General features: G+C 45.4%; 1 protein-coding gene and 1 non-coding gene across 2 annotated transcripts; both read right to left on the reverse strand.

The window, feature by feature from the left end:
• LOC119377952 (E3 ubiquitin-protein ligase RNF123) lies at positions 1-22,933 on the reverse strand. Its single transcript, XM_037647231.2, has 20 exons — positions 22,652-22,933; positions 22,360-22,444; positions 22,054-22,108; positions 21,177-21,256; positions 20,999-21,087; positions 20,478-20,532; positions 19,191-19,276; positions 19,015-19,101; positions 18,444-18,511; positions 15,191-15,434; positions 13,858-13,971; positions 13,676-13,792; positions 10,295-10,461; positions 9,321-9,423; positions 7,506-7,562; positions 6,989-7,078; positions 5,467-5,538; positions 3,841-3,964; positions 2,363-2,515; positions 1-212 (listed from the first exon to the last, which is right to left on the reverse strand). Exons 2-20 carry the CDS (start codon positions 22,412-22,414, stop codon positions 1-3), a joined length of 2,028 nt encoding a protein of 675 aa, XP_037503159.2. The 5' UTR covers positions 22,415-22,444; positions 22,652-22,933.
• On the reverse strand, positions 15,781-15,852 carry Trnam-cau (transfer RNA methionine (anticodon CAU)). Its single transcript has one exon. It is a non-coding gene; the product is annotated as a tRNA-Met (tRNA).
• Positions 22,934-23,111: the final 178 nt, after the last annotated feature.

Below are 23,111 nucleotides of genomic sequence, written 5' to 3' on the forward strand. Positions count from 1 at the left end.
TCAACGTGCCATGATAAGTTTATACACCCCCCGAGATGCCTCGGAATCGATTCTTTCAACAGCACTTGCCTTGACGAACTGAGCGTGCCCGCAGAGGCAGTACAATCGCACGATTCCGTCGAGAAGTTGCAGAATCTTGACGCTCTTGTCTTCCTCCTTGGCTTCCTGGGCCGTAGCCGACGTTTCGGTCTCCGCGCGAGCCGGGCTGCCACCTGAAAGATGCAACGGTTACAAGCAGGCAGTGCAACTACAGTGCGAATGCAGTGCGAGTGCAGTGCGAGTGCAGTGCGAGTGCAGTGCAGCTGCAGTGTGCGAGAGCAGTGCTGCGCACTCACTCGTGCCAGGCGTATTGACAAACGCTGACCAAGATGCAGCATGCGTCTGTACGTAAGCGATGAGATCACCTTTTTATCATTTAACTTCAGCTTAATTCACTTTTATCCATACCAGCTGCAAGCTGTTTTTTAAATACGAATGCATTTCTTAGTCGGTTATTCGGGCTATGTGAGGCATCCGGCGTTGTCCGCGGCGCCCTCTCCCATAGCAACAGCTGCGGGCGCGCGCGCTTATCCTCGCCCCTAGCAACCGGAGCATGTGGTGCGAGAGAGTGTAGGAGAGGGTAGGTGCAGTGCTTCGCCGCTCCTTCTCTCGCCGTTCGCTCTCTCTCCTCCCTGCCCCCCACTCTCCCGTCCGCTCGCGCCTCACTCTCGACCGTTCGCTGGCTGGGGGCCTCTCAAGAACATCCGGAAATGTGTGCTCGAGACGCCGCTGTGAAACGCCAACGACGAGCCGAGAACGCTGGCGCCCCACTCTCCCGTCCACTCGCACCTCACTCTCGACCGTTCGCTGGCTGGGCGCCTCTCAAGAACATCCGGAAATGTGTGCTCGAGACGCCGCTGTGAAACGCCAACGACGAGCCGAGAACGCTGGCGCCCCACTCTCCCGTCCACTCGCGCCTCACTCTCGACCGTTCGCTGGCTGGGGGCCTCTCAAGAACATCCGGAAATGTGTGCTCGAGACGCCGCTGTGAAACGCCAACGACGAGCCGAGAACGCTGGCGCCCCACTCTCCCGTCCACTCGCGCCTCACTCTCGACCGTTCGCTGGCTGGGGGCCTCTCAAGAACATCCGGAAATGTGTGCTCGAGACGCCGCTGTGAAACGCCAACGACGAGCCGAGAACGCTGGCGCCCCACTCTCCCGTCCACTCGCACCTCACTCTCGACCGTTCGCTGGCTGGGCGCCTCTCAAGAACATCCGGAAATGTGTGCTCGAGACGCCGCTGTGAAACGCCAACGACGAGCCGAGAACGCTGGCGCCCCACTCTCCCGTCCACTCGCACCTCACTCTCGACCGTTCGCTGGCTGGGGGCCTCTCAAGAACATCCGGAAATGTGTGCTCGAGACGCCGCTGTGAAACGCCAACGACGAGCCGAGAACGCTGGCGCCCCACTCTCCCGTCCACTCGCACCTCACTCTCGACCGTTCGCTGGCTGGGGGCCTCTCAAGAACATCCGGAAATGTGTGCTCGAGACGCCGCTGTGAAACGCCAACGACGAGCCGAGAACGCTGGCGCCCCACTCTCCCGTCCACTCGCACCTCACTCTCGACCGTTCGCTGGCTGGGGGCCTCTCAAGAACATCCGGAAATATGTGTGCTCGAGACGCCCCTGTGAAACGCCAACGACGAGCCGAGAACGCTGGCGCCCCACTCTCCCGTCCACTCGCACCTCACTCTCGACCGTTCGCTGGCTGGGGGCCTCTCAAGAACATCCGGAAATGTGTGCTCGAGACGCCGCTGTGAAACGCCAACGACGAGCCGAGAACGCTGGCGCCCCACTCTCCCGTCCACTCGCACCTCACTCTCGACCGTTCGCTGGCTGGGCGCCTCTCAAGGTGATGGCAGAAGTCGGTGAAGGCGAATGTCTGACGGCAACGGTACCCTCTCTGGGCGCAAGAAATGCATTCGCATTTCCTCACGATTCCCTTCGGGGAGGTGGGGGCATTTTTTTTTGTTGACTTTCTTTTTCTCTTTATCTCATAATACTGTTAAGAATTGAAAATAGTAATGCCCCATATGCTTTCCTTAGCTACTTTATCTTTTGGCTTCATATGGTTCCACAGTTGACAGTAGGATATAAAAGCGTATGTTGTACGTGTAGGAGCGTGCACGCCAAAGGAATACTGACACACGTAATTAACGATTTTTAAAAACGACCACGCACTTCTTGTACTTACGTAAGAAGAATGCCTGTAAGATATACCTTATAAGTCTTCACCGAAAAAGAAATGAAGCTTTTCGTGAGAGCAAACAATTGAGAAGACCAAATGAGCGCAAGAAGAACAATGAGCTTATGGATGCCTACCGACATTCTGCTGCGTTGTCCTCATCATCCGATTGGACGTTGAGGTCGGTATTTCCGACGCCACCATCCTCTGATCCGGTGTGTCGCCGACGTGGGACACCTCGGGGCCCGTTCCGATTGTAGTCACAAACAAGGATGCCGGAATGTACAAGTCTGAAGGAGGACAACAGTTCGTGTTAAGATCCCGTCGAATAGCGCAACATATTCAATTGTTAGTGAGTAGTCTGCACTGCCAAAGCTGTATTATAGTTAACGAATGATCTGGTCACCCTGACGCAATGACATGACCGCAATCAGAGTCATTGTCATAATCATTATGTTATACACCGGGCATTACTCCCTATCACAAGAGTCATGACTGAGAGACTTTATTATTTTTAGCGTATCTTCGTGTGCTGTCTTGCACGGCCTACAGTTTTTCAACACAAGACGCGATGACATCAGCAAACATTTTCAAATATTTACATCAGCGTTTGTGGGGGTGCTATCACCCCCTGTAATGTTGTTCACCCCCTGGATGCTGTGCACCTCCGTGGTGCACAGCATCCAGGGGGTGTCAATACTGGAGGGGAGCTGTTAATTTCTTTAATAGCAAACTGACAAAAACGAGCTGTATTATCATAAGAGATCAAAGATGAACATAGATATGTCTCCCATGTTTAATGTTTAACCCTTTCGCGACCGTTGACTAGTATAATCATCACGAGATTTTCTCACAAAATGACCGATGGCGACTACGTATACTCGTCATCAACAGAAATTGGTCCCACATGGAACCAATGAAAACTACACTAGTCATACTTGTGTTTCTTGACACTACATGGCCACACTTGTCCATGTCGGGACATTTGTGAGTTGGCTTTCATTTTATTGCTATTTTTCATAGTATTGCCGTGCGGTGCAGCCACCTTCGAGTTATCTTTTTCTACGCGATTAGTGAAATAAAGGAACTCCATTGAATTGAAACAATGGTACCATTTTATTCAGAAAGAAATGCTCTACAAGTTGAGCGGAAAAAATGTTTCGGTAATTTTAACACGTTTTTCTTTTTTTTCAGTCTCAAAAGGGTTAAACCACACCGCTATAACCTACTAGAAAACATACATGTAGTAATTAAACTTGTATTTACCGATTATAAAGAACAAGGAGATAAACCGCAGTTTTGCTTATGTAAAATAATTTTACATCACACTGTCCATTTCCAAAGTCACTTCTTGCACGAAAATCATAAAAATGCACGATTTTATAATGAAAAACAAAACCTTGAATGGCCTTGGGAAAAGAACCGGGATTTGCAATGTAGAACAGAGGAAATTAGGTGCCATGATGTCGATGATGCAAGTTATTTCACAAGATTCGTCTGAGCTGAGCAAGTCAGCTCATTTTACTAAACATTCACTAGACTAAATGTTTGTTAGCGCTTCGGACAAACACCGAAAAACAGGCGGAAGACACACAGAAGACGTGAAAGATCATACTGTGTTCTTGAAGCAGCTGACCGGTGCCGGTGTGAAATACGGGAAGGCACCGACGGACCAGGGCCAGAAGTCGGTGGAAGAACGCCAAGGCAACCGCATTCGGACACAGGTCGAGGGTCAAGGTCTGCAAAGAGTTGCCGCATGACCAGGCCAGAACGAATAAAAGATAAGGGAATGTTCAAATATAAAGAAAGAAATGCACTATGTTCCTTCGTTAAGCTATTCAGTGACAACCTATGAAAAAATGTAAGCACCATCCTCAGAACCACGGTGCGCCTGCCCTTCACCTGTGAAAGACAGTCATGCTAGCTGGTTTCCGCTCGAACCGTAATTACTTTTTCTCACTCAGTGTAAATACTACGTGTATTAAGAGGCAAAGGTTTGTCGTTAGTATCTAAGACATTATGTTTGGCTGTGCAGCGATGTCATAATCTACGACGAAATTTACCAGGACGTTCAAGTTTCCGTCCTAAGACAAGGGGCCGCAAACGTGTGTCTGTATGGGAAAGACAAGTATCTGAAACACTCAAGAAGTGCTTGAATTCACGAAAAAGAGTAAGCGCTATTGGATTGACCATTTTTGTGAACTTTCTGTGGGAGAGAGAACGATAGCTGTAGGTGGAGCTGACGTTTTTTTTATGTTGTAATCGAGTGTAATTAACACAGAACACTGCGGCTTAAGCAAACTCGAGTTTGGATGCTTCCCGGAACCAATGGAAACTATCTGCGATGCCAATAATCAGGAAAATCAGTTACAGGTTGGAGGAAAGCTCGTGAAAGAAGAACATTACCATCCACCCGTTTCGTAGCATGAAACTATGAAGCTAACCCATACAGAAAGTTTTTAAAAAAGAAAGCTTCCTGGTTCACTGAAAAAACCATACACATTTTCTTAGTAGCTTTGAGCTAGAAAGCAGGTGGATGGTACTTTTCCTTTCACGAACCTTTGTATATCTTGTGGGTTTTTGCAGAACCAATTTGGTTGGTTGGTTGATTGATTCATTGAGTGATTGATTGATTGATTTTCACATAATCAATGTCCCTGCTTCAAGTCATCGATTAAATTGCCCCCTCACTGCAATCTGCTAGACTCTTGGCTAGCCCAGAAGTACAGGTGCAGCCCGGAAAAGCGTTGGTCTTGAGTTCGAATCCCGTGCCAGGCTAAATTTTTCGTCAACTGCAAAACCTCCCGAGAAACCCTTATTGGTTTCCATTGTAGCTTCATGCTACGAGACAAGTGGACAACAAATTTCTTCCTTTTCGTATCGCTAACAAACTAGCCTAACTGGCCCAATTCTATTAAGCTAAGTTATTTACTATGGCCAACTACTGTTTATTTCACATCATGGGATGTCACAGTAGGAACATATAACACCGGCGCTGCATTTTGTCTCACTTGTCTGTTGTAAAATGCGGTGTTCATGTTCTCTCCTCCTTCGCTTAAATAAAGCGAATGAGCGCGTGAGACTCTCTTTTTCAGGGGTGGTTGTAAGTGCATAAAGCCTGCCTTGGTAGCCTTACCGTCAGTGCTCTAGAAAGATGTTCATGAGTAAAAACAACAATACTGAGCTGTCAATGTAATGTTTCACGAACAACTAAACAAGACTGGGATGTGGCAACACATACCCTGCTTCCTGGAGTATTTTCCTTGACGAAGGCCTCGAATTTCGCGAGAAACAGATCGCGGCTGGTTTGACCCTAAGCAAGAAGGGAAAAAAAAAAGGAGATACGATGAACACATTGACGAGTGAAGAAGCACCTTTAAAACGCATCTAACATGTTTAAAAAAATCACCTTTCTTACTTTATCGGTCCTAATTCTAAGGGCATTTTCCATGCGTGTACAGCACTCACAGATTGAAACGTGAAAATTTAGGGCTAAGTAATGCTCACACTTTCGTTTCAGCGTTCACAGGTCATGTCATATCGGCACAATTTTGACTTCAACACTTGCATCAGAGCCATCATTACCTTTAGCGGCCATACTTGCAGCAACGCGCAGTTATCAGGAGCAATTGCTCATAGAAATCATTAATACTACAAAAATGATGTTGTGTTTCAATACAAAGTACTGTACATTGTACTCTGAAGTGCTGTTAGGGAATAACTATTCAGAAAATATGGATGGGCATCACAGTAATAAATTGGCCTAATAAACCTTCAGTACTTCAAAGAAAAGAATGTCCATCACAGCTGTACAGCTCCGTACAATCGCACCCATTTTCCCAATACTTAGTCGCGCCCTCGGTGTTCGAAAACCCCACGCTCTTTCCACCGAAAAGTTGGCTTTCTAGCAAGGCTTATCTGTCTGACAGCTGAGCTTGCCTTAACCACTAAATTGTGCCTTGACAAGGGCATGCGAAGTAGTATGAAATAAAGCACATAATCTCGGTTTGGATATGAATGCATGCAAATAAATGCATCCATGCAGTGAGCAATAGATTTGGTTAGTTTTGAATGCTTGTCCTTGAAAATTTTGGACTGTTTGGTTCTCGATTTGAGTAAAAATGATTAAAGATGGAACATCTGAGCGGCATTCATAATTTTCAAATATTCACATGGTCCCACCAACTAGGTGTTCCGTTTAGCCATGAATACTACAGTACATAATGATAAGAGTGTTCAATTACAAGCTGGAACATCAAAATTTCTTTTCTGTCAGATAGCATGGTGCAAATAGATCGCAAGATTACGAGGGAACCATGCGTGTTAACTTGTTCTTTCAGCATTGCTTTGTAATGTATAAGCTAAACTTCCGGTACAGTTATGTTCTGATAGCGAATGCAAAGGTACGTATGTGAAGGTACTTACTACATACAGACTAAACATGTCCTACATGGGCAAGATGCCAATAGACTGTCACTGACACATACTTTCCTTCATTTTTAGAAACTTTACTTGCTCCTCACACGCAAACTGACAGCATTTCAACGCGTACGAAGACCGAAAAAAACAAGATTTTAATTGGGTACTAATGTCGGTCTCGAAATGTCAAACCATGTGTCATCGACGTTATTACAGCGACAGAACACACAGCAGGACTTCACAAATTAACATGAACATATGGCGTCAAGTAGCTGATGTAACTTTTGTACCCTTCCTCCGCCCACCATGCGGCCACGAGCGTGAAACACTAAACGATGTCGTACCGGTGGTGCGTCGTTGCCCACAGTCAGTTGTTCAAGTATCCTCAGCTGGATGTTCTCAATGTCTGAATAGAACAAAAAAAAAAATTTAAGCTCGCAAATAGTTCAGTGCACTGTGTGAATTACACGTCTTCATACGAAATTGTCACTACAAGGCTAATTATAATGGGTTGAAAAAACAAGTGAAGTCAGTTCCGAACAGCAGACGCTCAAAAAGAAATCGTCTGGATTTTGGCTACAAAATGACTCAGTGCTTTTTTAAATACTGATATGAAATATAACTGAAGATGTATTGAAAGCTAGAGCTTCAAGAAAAGGCAAATTATTATACATTAAGAAAGACTTCATTAATGCTTCTACAACACAAACAACAATTAAATGAAAATTAAAACAACAATGCATGCCAATGTATCTGCGCCCCTGTGTGATTTTCAGACAAAATTGCTTTCTTAAACAGTAAGTACACCGGAAACAATCAGACTATTCCAAACTAATCTCACCTGTGGTCATAACCTTCAGCCTCTGCTTGAGCAGCTGCGTACAAATTCTTTCTGTAAGTTTCTTCAGTGGGATGTACCTGTAAAACAAGTTGTGAGAATAAACGGACATGGCAATTTCGATGTGCGTGTATGGCAAAAGCAGCACTGCGAGACAGAAAACTGCGAGCACAAGCGGAACTCTTTGAATGTGGTAAAATTTTCCGCTACTAAGCACCAAAGTGCGCAGCACTCTAGAGGCCCGGCTCGTCGTCCATCCATATATCTCATGTGGCGTGATCACGCTCGCAATCAAACGCTCAATACAGGTCTAAATCAAGGCTAGCAATGCTCAAAACCGGGTTCAAATAAACGAACAAGGTTTAAAATAATATAATTTTTAACTCAGAATAGCTAAAAACATTTCGAAAGCATGCGGCTGACTCCGGTGCCGTGCGAGAGAGGGCACCACCATCTCGTCAAGTGCATGATTGTTCCTCCCACCGGCACTGCATTTGAAGGGGGAAACAACCAGACGGAACTCACTGCAGACAAGACGTATCTCAACTGCTGTAACAAGCATGGAATCGATAAAATGCAGCAAAAAGAGCACATATGTCGTACACCGTGTTTGAGAACCTCCTTAACAAGATTCTACTCGTGCCATCGAAACCCTACATCCTTACCTCAAACATTGGCGTCATCGATGGTTTAGTACACGGAGCAGTGGGAACTCTACGAACAGGAATCGCTAGGTGCCCGTGCTACGCACTTCCTTAGGTTTCACAGTATAGAGCTGCATTTAGCGCAGGATTTAAAACAACTCCAATCTATATACAAATTATTCTTTTCAGGATAAGCTTCTGGCTACATTATAATGCAATGAAGTTTTTCTTATATTGATAACGATTAGCTCGATCCTATTAAAGACCACCGAAATCGAGGGCACCAAGGCGAGCTGGCATGTGAACAAGCTCTCGTGGCCTGCACCCATGTGATCTGACATCGAACCTTACACAGGCATCTCATAAGAAGCAATATTGAAATTGAACTGCGGAAAAGCTATTACACTAAAATATTCAGGGCACTTTAATCCTTGCAGTACATAATTCACAGCAGAGCTGTTATGCTCAAGGTTAGTCCTTGTGGTGTGCACTTTGATGAGCCAAGCTTACATGAGCCAAGTTGAGCCAAAGTATTTTATAGTCAAGCCTAATTAAGCATAAATGAGCACGGTAACACCTAATTAGCTAAGCATATTTAAGCTAATTAAGTCAATACCTAATTAGCCACAATGAAGCCAAGATGAATTCTTAGTGTGGCAAGTGAGCTCAAGCTCGGGAAATATTATTGAGCCACTCCTAATTAAAACTAATTGGTGCGAATTAAGAGTAAACCTAATTTGCATTAATTTAAATAATTTGCTAGATAAGCCCAGGTTGGGCTTCGAAATGCGAGTTGCTTCAGACTAAGCCCATTAAGCTATTAGAATCGCGTTGATTCGGTGCTGCTACGTGATGGCTAATCGATACCCAATTGATACCATTCTATAAGCTAGCGGCGAAAACTTTGTTTAAGAGAGAGAGATCATGTGAACACTTCGTGCAGCGTGTGTGGATGCTCACTTCGCTCACTTGTTTCGCAACACTTCGCAAAACTTTGAAAAGCCTAGCCAAGCCAGGGTCAGCTAGGTGCCCACCAGCTCTGCTGTGAGACCAAGCCTTGCAACTTAGTGCAAGCTGCGCTAATTTTCTTGTGGTGTTTCAAGCTCCCCAACCTTCATATAAGGCAAGAAATGAAGATCTGAAGACTTCACGTCAGTAGGACCCCTTCAAAAAGATCCAGAATTGTGACCTCACCTCGTCCATGAGCTCGAACCACACGTCGGGTACAAGCGTGGCCAGGGTTTCGTTGTCCGGAGGCTTGACCTCCATGAACATGGCGAACTTGATTTTGTCAAATGTGCAAGCGCATTGTCAAGGATGCAACAATTAGAGGATCAGAGACAGAGAGAGGGAAAGGTCAACGACACGTATGCACGTGATACAACCGCATACTCTTCACGAACTGTACCTCCACATTACAGCACGTTGTGATGTGTTTTTCATCTGCTCCCACACCCTGGCAAAACTGGAAAGTGCCGTGCACTGGCCTGCTCGAACCAAGCCTTTTGTTTTTAAACCTGGCCTGTAAGCAGTCCAGTCAGGTTCAGACCACTCTGGGCTGGCCCAGTTTAGCCTTTTAGCCCTTGGGTCTAGACAAAGCACGGCCAAGTTCCCAGTTACTGCGAAGACACTAGCCAAGCACATATTCTTTGCTAGAGGCAGATATGAGTTTGAATGCCAAGTTTTCTATTGGAATTGTTGCAGAAACAAGCGAACCAAGAAAAGATCTCGACGTCCCGTCGTGGGAGACCTGAGATCAGGTCTTCAAAACCTGCGGGACCTCTGAATAGAGTTATTTCCATCCATTCGTTTGTTCCTTAAGCTTATGCGTTACTGAGTCATTTCAGCACCTGCACTCACACAAGTAATATTTGCCCTACAGATTTATTAGAGCTATACAGCTGAATGCTTCTACAGAAAAAAGCCCCGCGTACAAAAGATTCCTTACATCCCAGCAATATAGCAAGCATTAAAATGCACGATTTTTCCAGCCAAGTGGCCTATACAACAAAGCATTTTGAAAGAGCTGAGCACTTATTCATAGAGGCATTTCACTGCCCACAGCCAAGGCGTAGGTACCCCCCCCCCCTGTTAGCCATTTCACCTCACCCTTGAATTATTAAAGAAAGAAAAAGCTGAACGAGGCGACAGAAAGCCACGAAGGATATATAATACTCTCGAGGAGGTAGCGGCGTGACGAGTCGTGCTGCAAGACGCTCAGCATGAGGCACAGGTGGCGCTTCTGGTGCAAGAAGTCGGGAGTGCACGGAGAAAAACGAAATCCGGTCAGCAACGCGACGGCCACGTTTTCCAGGCATTTCTTGATCTCTTGAGGCTGCACCGAAAGAAACCAAATCACGCACATGACTCAGTCATGCATGCAACTCAGTCACACGTGATTCAATAACCCTGCAGAGAATACGGTAGTACAGTCGAACCCGTTTATAACGAACTCGAAAGTATCGCGAAAAGTGGTCGTTATATCAGTAGTTCGTTGTATATGGACTCGCCCTTAAAAACGTGCGCTTAGCGGCCAAGCCGTTTTTTTTTTTCTTTGCACTTTTATTAAAGTGCTAACAACCCCTTCGGTGACAAAACTAAGCCTTTTCGCGTCGTGAAGCGACGCCCGCTGCGTGCTCACGAGTGAATTAAACGCATTTACAATGAGCTGACACCGTTTCACCGAAGCGCGGTACCGCGATGTGGAGCCGATCGTCCCTGACTAGTTGCGTGCAGCGCGTCACCTACTCGGCTCGCGGAGTCACTGCCGGGCCGCTTGCTGTATGCCGTATGCGCGCGCTTGTACGTTCTTCGTGCTTGCTTCACTCCGGACCGTGCACGGGTGCGGCGACTAGCCTCTTCGTTCAACGCGGCGAAAACAAGCATTTTGCAAGCAACGCGCACTCTACGTCTCCGCGATGCTCTCGCGGCCCTGCACGACGATGCGCGGCGCACTTGATTTGTCACCTAGTCAAACACGCAGTATACGCTCGCTGTCAGTGCATCGACGTTTCTCGGTACCCGCGCCGCTCAACAACAGCGAGCAACTTTCGTTTCTACAAAGCGACGCGCACTTTAAAGCGGTCTCGCACAACGCGGCGAACTTGCGAACGGCAGCATGGCGCGCTCGTACCGCCGTCAATCCGCAGTGTGCGGCGTACGTCACACGCGCAGCCGAGCAGATACCTACAGATGACTGTGATAAGGTTGTCGGCTGTAAGTCATAATGGCACGTTCATCGACGGCTGCCACCTCGCCTTCGCTCTTTTCTGATGCTTATCCGCGAAGGCATCGCCGCAATCGCGCGGCAGTCGTAATTGCCGATCGACCGGTCTCTGCCGTTACCGATAAGACGGACGACCTTTCGCGGCACATTGTGGCGTCAACGAGTTTAGGGACGCAGTGAACCTTTTTGCGATGGAAAGTTATCGCGGTTATCACTCCTTGCATTTATGCCTTCTTGCGTTCCAAGGCATTGTTTGGTTCATCGCAGGCGGTCGTAGCTGCAGAGAACGGCGTCAGGAAAGGTTACCTGCGAAAGTTGACCGCAAGGCTTCATGCTGCCTACTATTTTTTTTTTTCCTCACTGCCATTCTGCCACTGAAGAAACGTCTGGAAAGTGAGCGACCTCGCTCGCAGCGTCCGAAATCTGCGTGCGGTGCTCGCCGATCAGGGATATCTTAGTCACAAGTAAACTGAAGCGGGGCACGCGAGAGCGCGCGCCCCTGTCACGCTTTAGAAGGCATGTTTTAACTTTTTTTCGCTTCGTGTGCGCCATATTTTTACCGCGACCGCGTCTGAAGTGTTCGTTGTAAAAGTAGGAGGCTTTGAAAAATGTTCGCTATATGTGGACGCAGCTTCAATGGTTAGCATAGGAAAATCGTAAGTGCACCGAAATATGGTCGTTATAACCGATAGATCGTTATATCTGGGATCGTTATAAGTGGGTTCGACTGTACACGTTACTTTTTTTTGTACGATAATATATATGTGCAGTGTGTACAGTCACAGCCTTTATGACAGTAAAATCGGGAGCATGTGCAGCATGGTATGTGCAGAACACTGAAGTGAACAGCTGGCACACTGTCACAGTTTGTACATTCTGTGGTGCTTAATCATAGTTTGTACAGTGCGGTAACTATGTTAAGGGGGGGAAGCTGCTTTTTGGGACCGAAAATTGCCCCAAAAAAGGGCTTCTTCGCACATATCATAACCCTCATGCCATTGTTTCGCTTACTGCGAAAACCGTGTGTAAAGCACGATCTCTTGCTTTCTGTGCATGTCACAAGGTCATCCCGTAAGAATTAGTAAGCCTCTCAAGAGGCTTCATTCTGCGACCTGGACACTTGTCTAGGATTTGCAGGATCCTACAATCAGAGCTGTAACAGCAAGTGCGGCTCTACCGGCAGGTTCTGACCACGAATTTGCAGTGCACCAATGATCCTGTGGGTTCAAATTGCAGGATTTGAGTGTTCTCGTGCTTCGTTGACCAGAAGACAGAATAGCTGTGGCAACTTCAACTGAAGCAGCTCTGGAGCCGTCTACCGGGAAAGAGGCCTATACAGAGGAGCCCCATCCATGAGGCTTCGTAGCTGAAGCTTCCAGGTTTCGTCCACGACGCACTCTCGCTGGGACCAAAGCTTGTGGTTTAGTGTCTACCTGTCTCTGCATATGTGTCGTGTTTCTTCCTTATACAATCGAACCTGCTAATAACAGTACTCAAGCGTCAGGAAAAATTCATTGCTATAACCGATAACTGTTATAAACGGGTTGCGCGCCAAAAACAAAATAGGGCGAAGGCAGGCTGTTGCAAGAAAACTTTCGATGGGATATACAAATAGACAAATAGAAAAGGATGACAAAGCTGCCGATTTTTCAGACATGCTTGAAAATTCTGACGCTTTCACGGGATTGCCACAAGCCCCATAGGGCCAATGTATGACAGCATCTGAAGTTTCGGACGCTGAAACTCTTCCAAGTCTCAACTTTTTACTCAAATTGCACGTCCGAAAGTGCATTATCAGAAGCAACCACTGCTCCTCCGCCGTAGTGGATTTCAAAAGTCAGCTTTGCCACAATGCCACATCACTACGCGGTGAAGCATACTGCGAATCTGAAGGGGTGCAGGGGGACGGGGTTGCTGGCGGGGGTTCAGCAGCTTGAATTTCTCATTTTTTTCTTTCTTTTCAAGGATTTTTCTTTTCATAACCTTTTGGAACAGACACACAACAGCCAGAATTCATTGTTATAAACAATACGGCATGCGGGCATTGCTGTAAGCGGATTATTTCACCACAGAAAACATACAAAAGTTGATGGTGCAGAAGCTTCTCATTGTTATCACCGATATATTGTTAAAACCGGTATCATTATAAGTGGGTTCAACAGCATGTGCCGCACTGATACACGCTACGATTATAGATGACCAACTCGCCCAAGAAGCAATCCTTCTGAACATATGGCAGATACATGATCAAAATGACATGCGAAGCATTCGTTGTCTTTCACTGCATGACTGAGCGATGAAAAAAAACTTCGTCTACACTCACTTCCAGCAGAGCCCAGAACAGCTCGAGTAGCGTTGAGATCCGTCTCCCGTCCGGGCTCTCCTCGAAGACTTGGAACAGGAATGGGAGGAATGAGACTTCTGTCACGTGACTAGATGCCTGCAAAGGAAAAGAAGATGTCGACGGCTGCCGAGTTCGTCAATGGTTCGCGACGACAGCCTTACCAACAGCGGGCCGAGCCGCCGGAGCACGGGTGCCGCGATGAGGAGGGCCTGCGTTTTCGTGCCTTGCCGAAAGACGTCCAGGCCATCGGTGAGGTACGCCGACTGGGATGTGCCCTGAGAATGTTTGCCCCACTATACAAGTCATAGGAATTCATTCATTCGTTTCAGGAATGTCAGACAGGCAATACTTGGTTGTTAGGACTGCGGAACATGTTACAAACACATTTTAATGGAACCTAAAGGTATGAAACAAGCACCACAGATGCTCCAGAGAACTTATTTGAATTAATTATCTTAATTCTAAGGGTTTAAATGTTAAACATCAATATGATTACGAGGCACACTGTAAGTATAGACTCTGAAATAATTTTGACAAATTGGGGTTTTTGTGTGAACCTAAGTCTTGGTACACGGGTGTTTTTACACCCCTGTACAGCGCCTGTGTTGTGTACTTTCTTCTGTCTCTTGTCTTGTTTGCGCTGGCCATTAGGAATGTTTTTACATTTCACACCGATTGAAATGCCACCACCAATCGAAACTGCATCAACATGGGCATGCGCAGATAAGTTTTCGTGTCTTCTTTCTTTTCAGCCGTTGTGCGTCTCTTCAGTTGTTAGTCGGCGTTTGTGGTGTCCTGACTTCTTTCTTGTGTCCGTGTTTGCACGCCCTGTCTTTTTAGAATGCATCCTCAAGCTCAGCACTGCAACAATCTAGCTGCTAAGCTTAACAGTGCATTATTCATTCAGATCAAATCATAAACATAGGCAACTTTTGGTTCCACTGGTTTCTTCACACACGAAAAAAGCAAAAAACAAAAAGATATATAGATTATCAAAAGACAATAACATGAGGTGATATGAAAGGTGTTTTTGCAATTAGGCACATTTTGAAAATGTACTTAATAGATAATGTAGAAAGACCACAGGAACAAAATAGCTCATTGTGCAGTTTCTGAAATTAAACACAAGAGAATCAATGAATTCATTTGAATAATATGGTATGCCTTACACAAACACATGTATGCACACTCAAACACATGCGTGCGCACAACCGCCTGCAGCTGGCACGCTCTGCCGGATGAGTTGGTCGCATTATTTATTATTCGCTTTTTTCGGCGTTGCATATAAAAAAAAAGGGACAGGCCGTTACATTTTCATCCTTCCTGAATGTTTTGCCACAAACCGCATTAAAATTGGATAATTTTTAACAAAAGTACAGCCCAATGAAATAGGTCAGTTCTAAAAGAATCACCCTGTACTTTGCAGTGCTGTAGTCTCGTTGTGTAGCTGACAACTAGGCCATCCTGCAGACAGCCCAAGAGAAGCAAACAAACCTTGTGCACTTCTTCATACACGGGCAGCAGCCGCTTCGTCCAAAGCAGCAACAGCCGGGCACGTTCGGCATCACGGAGCGACGTCTTCTCGAGGGGCCGGTAACCCTCGACGGGATGGCGCAAAGGTGTGGCGCCGAAGTTGGCCACTAGATTCTCGCCAAAGGCGAGGCTGACAGCGGGGAAATATGCCAGGCCGGGCCCCAATCGAACGTTGTCAAACGCCTCACCCATGGACCGGCCGTTTCTAAAAGGGAAGAAGAGTGGTAACAGTGAGAGTACTACAGTACACTTTCTTTTCTGTAATTTTAAGGCATAAGCCTTCGATGCCTCATCAAACGCAAAAATTGACTGTCAGCGTCGCCGTCCCACGGCGTCAGGAACAGGAGTGATGCAAAAAATCATCCTCACGTGATGATGTCAGCATGTGATGTCATCATTACGTCACAGATTGGGAAAACTTGTAACGTCATTATGACGTCACAATATTGATGAGACCTTACAGACAATAATGCCGAAGAAAGTATAGCGGGTGCTATTTGTAGCAATTAGGATATAAATGTGAAGAAAGTAAAGTGGACGAAAAGATGACTTGCCGCCGGCAGGGACCGAACCTGCGACCTTCGAATAATGCGTCCGATGCTCTACCACTGAGCTACGGCGGCGGTCATCCTCCCGTCCACTTTGTGGGGTATATATGTGCATTTAAACCTGGGAGTGTTAGCCAGCGCCAATCACAGCCATGGCGGCGAGTGTGGAACACTCTTTTTTCTGCCTGTTGGCGTCACATAGCACGTGATCTTTTTACGAGCTGGCAGCTGACCAATAATCCCTCACATACTACCTGAAGGCATCAAGTCTGCCAGAACGAGACCCTCGCTATGAATGAAGGAAAGAAGAAGACTTTTAAGGGCTCGTTTTTCTTTGTTAGACACAATATTAATGAGATGTTACAGACAATAATGTCAAGCAAAGTGTAGGGGGTGTTATTTGTTATTTGTCCCTGCCGGCGGCAAGTTATCTTTTCGTCCACTTTACTTTCTTCACATTTATATCCTAATTGCTACAAATAACACCCCCTATATTTTCCTTGACATTATTGTCTGTAAGGTCTCATTAATATTGTGTCTAAAAAAGAAAGCGAGCCCTTAAAAGTCTTCTTCTTTGCTTCATTATGACGTCACGTGATATAAAGTCACATGATGATGTCATCACATGACATCGTAGCTTGGTCATAAGTGGGCCGATCACGGAGGCAGTGCAAAACAATGTTGGTGCAGAAAGCTTTCGGAGGGTGGCGGGGCAGGATAAATACATTGACTGAGAAGAAAAAAAAGATGGCTTTCACCTTCGAGTCATCTTAGGTGAATGCATAAGGGATACCCTGTGAGTTTTTTTTTTGTTTCTACATACTGCAGCCCATCATGAGCTGTGGCAAAAGTGGCAACATCACATCTCAATTGTATAGAGGAAATCACTCATTCGCAAAGAGCACACAGTTCCGGGCAATACATTCCAACATTCAGTTGGTGAGGGAATATAGTAGGCTTGTGCGAATATTCGAGCACTTCGAATATTCGAACGAATAATACAGTATTCGAATTCGCTTCGAGTCGAATTTAAATTATTTAAAATTTCGAAGTATTCGAAATGAACGAATAGGTGTATATTAGTCCACTAATAACACCCCTGTAAAGGTGGTTTCACTGCAGTGAAGGGGTGCTATACCGTGAATGCACCTTTCCAAGGAAAATCCGCGCTGTTCGTTTGTAACCTCCTGTAAAGGTAGTTTCACTGCAGTGGAGGGATGCTGTACAGTGAATACATCTTTCCAGGAAAAATCCGCACTGCCGCGAAGCCCCACTTTAAGGTTAAATGAACATATTCCCTCACATCGATTCATCATTTTTTAAGTTTAAAAACTTGTTATACCGGCTTATATGCTCCAAGTATAGTAAATTTTAAAACGTAACATCATTTGCATTCTACCGAAAGCCAAATCCTGCTACTATTAAAAGTTGCTTCCACTTCCTTTGAACCAAAAAGAATGACATTTGCACATGCCTTGTTACAATTTAAAAAAAAATGTTGTGCAGGTTGGTTGGGTCATGACAAATATGCTCACTTTTCTTTATAATATGTGATATATACTATTCGAATTCGATTCGAAATTATTCGACCAAAATCATTATTCGCTTCGAACCTAAAATTTACTATTCGCACAAGCCTAGAATATAGCTATGTTATACAAATCAGATGCATACTTAAGTGGCAAAAGATTAAGATTGTGCGAGCTGTGAATTCAGAAATAGATACTTAAAAGTATCTATTTAACCGGGTACAGCTTGGGGAGTTATTAAAGGCGTGCAGGAACTTTAAGGTTTCGTTGCAGCAACGTGTTGCCAGAGTGGTTAATGTGCAATGTCAAATTAGAGAGATTAGAGGAAAGTGAAAATTTCCTATACCTAGCATTCACTTCCTGAGAAAAAAAGATTTTTAATTGGCTAAGTTGAGTATTTGCAAGTGGAATTTAGGTTGCAGTCAACCATTCCATACTGGGTAGACTGCTATACATTAGCAAAATAAGTTTTTTATTTTTACAGAAAGACACGATATGGTAAACCTAAGGTCATTACAAAAAACAGTGCGGGTACTGTGTTGCAGTTAGTGCACAACATACACATATAAATCAAAGCGTGAACTACAGCAACCAAAACAGCATTTTCATGACCGGATGATGTAATGTCGTGGCTGAATCCACGTAGTTACCGCAACTCTTACTTTAAAAGTGTGCTTACCCAGATGAAAGAAGTTCAATTTCCAGCTGAAGTATTGAACCGGAAATCTTTCCAGCTAGAAAAATTTCAGCTATAGCACTGTAATTCAGATCAAAGTGGATGAATATCCAGGTGGAATATGGCCAAATTCCAGCCGGAAAATGAAAATGTGCCAGCTAGATGTTTAGACACTTTGAGCTGAATTATCGAATTAACAACTATTTCCAGCTGGAAAGACTTTCGGTTAGGTTTTCGGGTAGATAATGCCCTCATATGTTATCATTCCAATGGTTGTGTTATCGACTATGAAAAACATAGCATGAGACTTTTTCTTTTTTTCATTGGTCGTGTTTACATAACATGACTTTTAACTTAACAGGCTGGGGTGGCTCTACTAGCCATACATACTCTAAAAGCTGACCAGAATGCACCACTTCTAGGTGCTTTCAAGTAACAGCGATGAACGTCAATATACACACCTGTAAAAGTGAACTGTGCCATTGTCTAGATCAATGCAGCAGCCGATGACATCCCCAGCCACCCAGGCCTGCAAAAATGAAAAGAAACAAAGTGCTCACCCAGTGCATTTGTTATCCCGTCAACTGCAATTTCAATAGAGTGCTGTCATCATCAGGACTGTTACAGCTGCTCTGTTAGTGACCAAATCTACAGGGTTCTTGTTACTGGACTCCCAAGATACACATAGAGTTACAAAGGTAAGTAGAGTGGGGACTGTTAGTGCCTGGGACTGTAGAAGAAAAGCTCTATAGACTATGCCTTACATGGTCCAAAAACTTTTGACGAAGACTGCATGTGCGTTAAGAGCCAGAGCTTTAAACTGTGGCAATGTTAAGTGACGTCCTGAACTAGGCCTCGTACCCCACCGTACTTGCATGTGGCATTCCATTTTCACACTAAAAATTCTACGGACATCCTACCATGTCTTACATGGCCCAGAAAATTCTGACCAAGACTGTATTCATGCAATAAGAAGCCAGCACTCGAAACTGTGACACGAAAGCCTTACGTCCCCAAAAACAGCTCACTTACTTCCCCATACTTGTACGTGGCAACGTTCCATTTGCGCACCCTGTTCCCATCAAAGGCGTAGGAGTCTGTAGTGTCGCCGACTCCTTTCTGCGAAAGGACATGGGACGAGAGCCAATTAGAATCAAGGCAGCTTCTACAATGAGGAAGCAAATTGCAGGTAGTCCAATCTACATTACCTCTCGCGAAAACTTGCAGCTGTTAGTGACCCAGCCGACTTGCATGACCCCCTTGGAGCCAAGCATGAGTTCGTACTGCCATTTGCCTGGGTAATGCGAAAACGATTGGCATGACAGTGATAAAGAAGTCGGTAGCATGCAAAAGTTCAGTGGTCAGCCACCAGCTCGTGGGAAAGATCACGTGCTATGTGACACCGTCACGGTTACAACCAAGACAAAAATGTCAGCTCCACCCACAGCCATCAATGCCCCTCCCACACAGAATTTGCATAAGTTCTCCATCCAGTGCTTACTCAATTTCTCGACATCAAGCAGTTCTCGAGTGTTTCAGATATAGTTGACTTTCCCATACAGACACACATTTGTGTCGCCGGTTTTAGGTAGCAAACTTGAATATCCTGGTAAACTTCATTAGGGATTCTGACATCACTCCTCAGTCAAACATAAGGTTTAGGTAGTAACGACAAATCTTTAAATCTTTGTATGCGTAGTATTTACATTAGCCGAGAAAAAGTATTAGCGGTTTGAGTGGAAACCAGCTAGCACAACTGTCTTTCCCAGGTGAAGGGCAGGCGTGCTGTGGTTCTGTGGGCAGAGCTGGCATTTTTAGGGGCGAAGCACCTTAGGGTCTTGGCGTGTTGGCGGGCATCGTCTGCTGTCGCGACGTGTATCGTCATGTCCTGTCTATTTGCTTGAGCGCAAGAGAGCGCACACCACCTCAGCGCTCGTAGTGAGGCGAGAGATAGCGAACGGCGCGCGTTGACTTTGGAAATGCTCTTTCTGCGATGAACTCTGAACTACCAGCTCCCAAAGAACGAGAACGTGCCCTCGCCCGCGAGAGACAACGCCGACGCAGGCAGTGTCTGCTAGCAAGTTTCTTGATTGAAAAAACCGACTGCTTGCGCTGCACAACTGTTCACTGGCCACCCCGTATATATAGGCACTGGATCTTGACCTGCAACGTAGTGCCGGTGGGAGATTTCTCTTGTGTGTAGTTGAACAATAAAGATTCGCAGCGTGCACGTTAATTAAAAGCGGACTGCGGGTATCTGTGTTTAATCTTTCTTCTGTCTCTCATTGTCCATTAGCAGTGATATTGCTGTGGGAAACACCGGCGCACACTGCATGCTTCACCCCTCCACAGGTTCCACGTTAGTGGAGCTGAATCACCCTTCCCTACATGCTTCGCCCCTCCCCAAATTTTTTTTCTTAGATTGTAACCTAGTTTAGCAAAAAGAGTGCTCCACGTTCACCACCGTAGTGCTGGATAACACTCCAAGGGCTCACCTTTAAAAACGCAGCAAGAGGCCCGTATCGTATTGAAGTTACCTTGACTTGACACCTGCACGGAAGAAAGATCCTCTCACATTATGTCACCACCATATACATCAACTGCTGCGAAAATGGGAGAAACTATTGATGTGTGGTCTTATTACACCTCTTTAGCCACCAAAGACACACTACTAAATCGCTCCCAGCAGCTAAAGGAAAAGCAAAAAAAAAATGCTAACATCTTCATTCTTTGGGGGCATGTACTAACAAGATTCTAGGTTTGCGTAAATTTTGTGCACACTTCAACCAAGGTCGTTAATTGCTTATGTCACATGAGCTTTTGCACTAACTTATGTCACATGGGCACTAACTTCCTAACGCCTTACGAGTTGATGCCATTTGCATGGTGCTAAATGAAATGGCATTTGCCTTACTGCCAGTCAAATGGTATTCGTAAGTCAAATGGCATTCGCCTTACTGCAATTCATCACCTGATGAGGTTATTAATTCTAAAACAAATGCATGCTAAACCTCACCCCTAGCCTGTCTTGGTTGACGATGAATGTCCCAACATTGGAGCATATGTCAAACGTGACGTGGTTGGGACCGAGTCGGCCATAGTCACCTGAAAGGCCAGTTCAAGTGGAGATCAATGCATTGGCCAGATTCGTCAATGCTAGCACTGATGTTTTTAAAGTGGGGTGGGATACTCACTCTCAACGACCTGTCCTTTAGACAGGTTCTCGAGTTCAAAGTCGATGAAGTCATCCAGGTCTTCTAACTTAAGTGTGGCTCTGTAATGAGTAAAAAAAAAAAAAAGACACTGAACTACACAAACATTCCATGAAGAGAAAACTAGAAATTTAGTTGTAGTTGCAGCATGCCATTACTGCAGAAATAAATCTGATATCTTCAGATCTTTTGCTCCAGAAAGCAGGTCTGCTGATAAAGATCGCAACTGGTCGTTCACATACAGAGTGTATCCCACAATGTGGGGAACGTGACGGACAAATGAAATTCCCCTTCTGTTGTTTCTGCTGATGTTAAACTGTTGTGTTAGGCTCAATATATACCCATGGAGATGTGCGTAAGCTGTGCGGTATTAAGGATACTACCAGGTTAGTTTTTTTTATATACATATATGTGCCAAAGAGACACATATACTTCTAAATATAATATTTGTACAGAAAATAAAACATCCAGGTAGTTCAGGAAGGCCTTTCTATTATAGTGACAGTTTAACGTACAAGCCATTCGTCATGAGAAATACGTTGGGAAGACACCTCTGTTCTAGAGTAAGAAACTAAAGAAGCTTTTGAAGGTGCACGTAAGGCTAACCCAAGAACTAGATTCGTTGGCTTATGTTAGCAAACCTGGACGGTTTTAAAGAATGAAAGATTGGAAAATAAGTCAGCACCAGTCCTGTTCACGTGCAAATGTCAGTGTTCTGGTCTGGCCTGTGCTCAATTCTTTACAGGCTAGATGATCTTCGAAGATATTACTTGACATTGCTGCATACATGGAATATACTAGTCCATACATACAAATTAATGAACCAACACATCATTGAAATATGACGTCATATACTTACTTGTCTTGTGCATCTGATGACACGGACCTCCTAAACACGTATTCCAGCATCGCCTCTGTTCAAACGAAGTAAGGAGGAATAGCACAGAGCTGACAACGAATCATAAAACATAAAAAAAAACGTACAGATACATTCTTGTAAATGTATTCAATAACATACTGAGAAGCAAGCTCTCAATGTTATTTCATCAACTAACCTATACATGCATTTTAGTTGACAGTTCACACACACGAAACCTTGGAGGAAAAAAAAAAAAGCACGTGATCATGCTACGATAAATATAAACCGACCGTACATTGCACTTACCTAGCCAAGCGTTCCTACGACCTACTGTAGCAAAGTTCTGGGGCCACACATCCATTACTCGGTGGCTTCAACGAAAGGATGACACCTGCAAAACAAATCCGATATCAGTGCACGAAAAGAAACAGCTTCCTCGCAGGAAGTGCTGCGACAACTGGCATCCTGATCGCGTCGCAACGCGATCCTAGCATCGTATGTTGCAAACCGATCTGATCGCACGGACTACTCCGCGTAACGCACGCAAAATGATCCGGTGACACTGAAAACCAGGCGAACGCGCGCACAATCTGCGTACCAGCACTGCACGAAATGTAAACCGTAGCAGCTCAGAAAGGAGGTGCCCAGCTGAGGTTTCGGCAGCTGCAGGCACGTCGTATCAACGTGCTTTCCGTCATACGGTCGCCCGCTTCGGTTTTCCGTCATGTGTGGTCACCGCTGGCCATGGCTGCTTGCTGTGCACCTGGCGTATTGTCTTCTCCCACCCGTGATCGCAAAGAGCGAAGCGTAATCTCCGTAGCAGCGCAAACGGAAACAAGACAAGCGCTACCCAGCCGACGCTCGCCTATTTTGTTGTTTCTTGTTGCATGCTTGCGTGCGACGCAAAGCGCGCCACTTTCGAAAGCGCTTTCGGTGAGCGACGCGAAGAAACCACGAAATCTTCGCACTGAAGGTGCACTACTACACTGACACGACATATTGGGAAAGTCCCCACTGTAATACACGCCAAAAACGTGCCTTTACGCCCCTAAACTCAT

Source organism: Rhipicephalus sanguineus, unplaced genomic scaffold (genome assembly GCF_013339695.2).
Source record: "Rhipicephalus sanguineus isolate Rsan-2018 unplaced genomic scaffold, BIME_Rsan_1.4 Seq630, whole genome shotgun sequence".
Classification (NCBI taxonomy): domain Eukaryota; kingdom Metazoa; phylum Arthropoda; class Arachnida; order Ixodida; family Ixodidae; genus Rhipicephalus; species Rhipicephalus sanguineus.

What these genes read in the sequence shown, in the direction of transcription:
- LOC119377952 (XM_037647231.2), bottom strand. Translation starts at nt 22,414, where the DNA reads ATGGATGTGTGGCCCCAGAACTTTGCTACAGTAGGTCGTAGGAACGCT. An exon ending in ACGCAGCTGCTCAAGCAGAG is followed by an intron (nt 7,079 to 7,505) that starts GCTGAAGGTTAT and finishes ACTATTTGCGAG; the next exon opens with CTTAAATTTTTTTTTTTGTT. An exon ending in AAAATACTCCAGGAAGCAGG is followed by an intron (nt 3,965 to 5,466) that starts GTATGTGTTGCC and finishes AACTCTTTGCAG; the next exon opens with ACCTTGACCCTCGACCTGTG.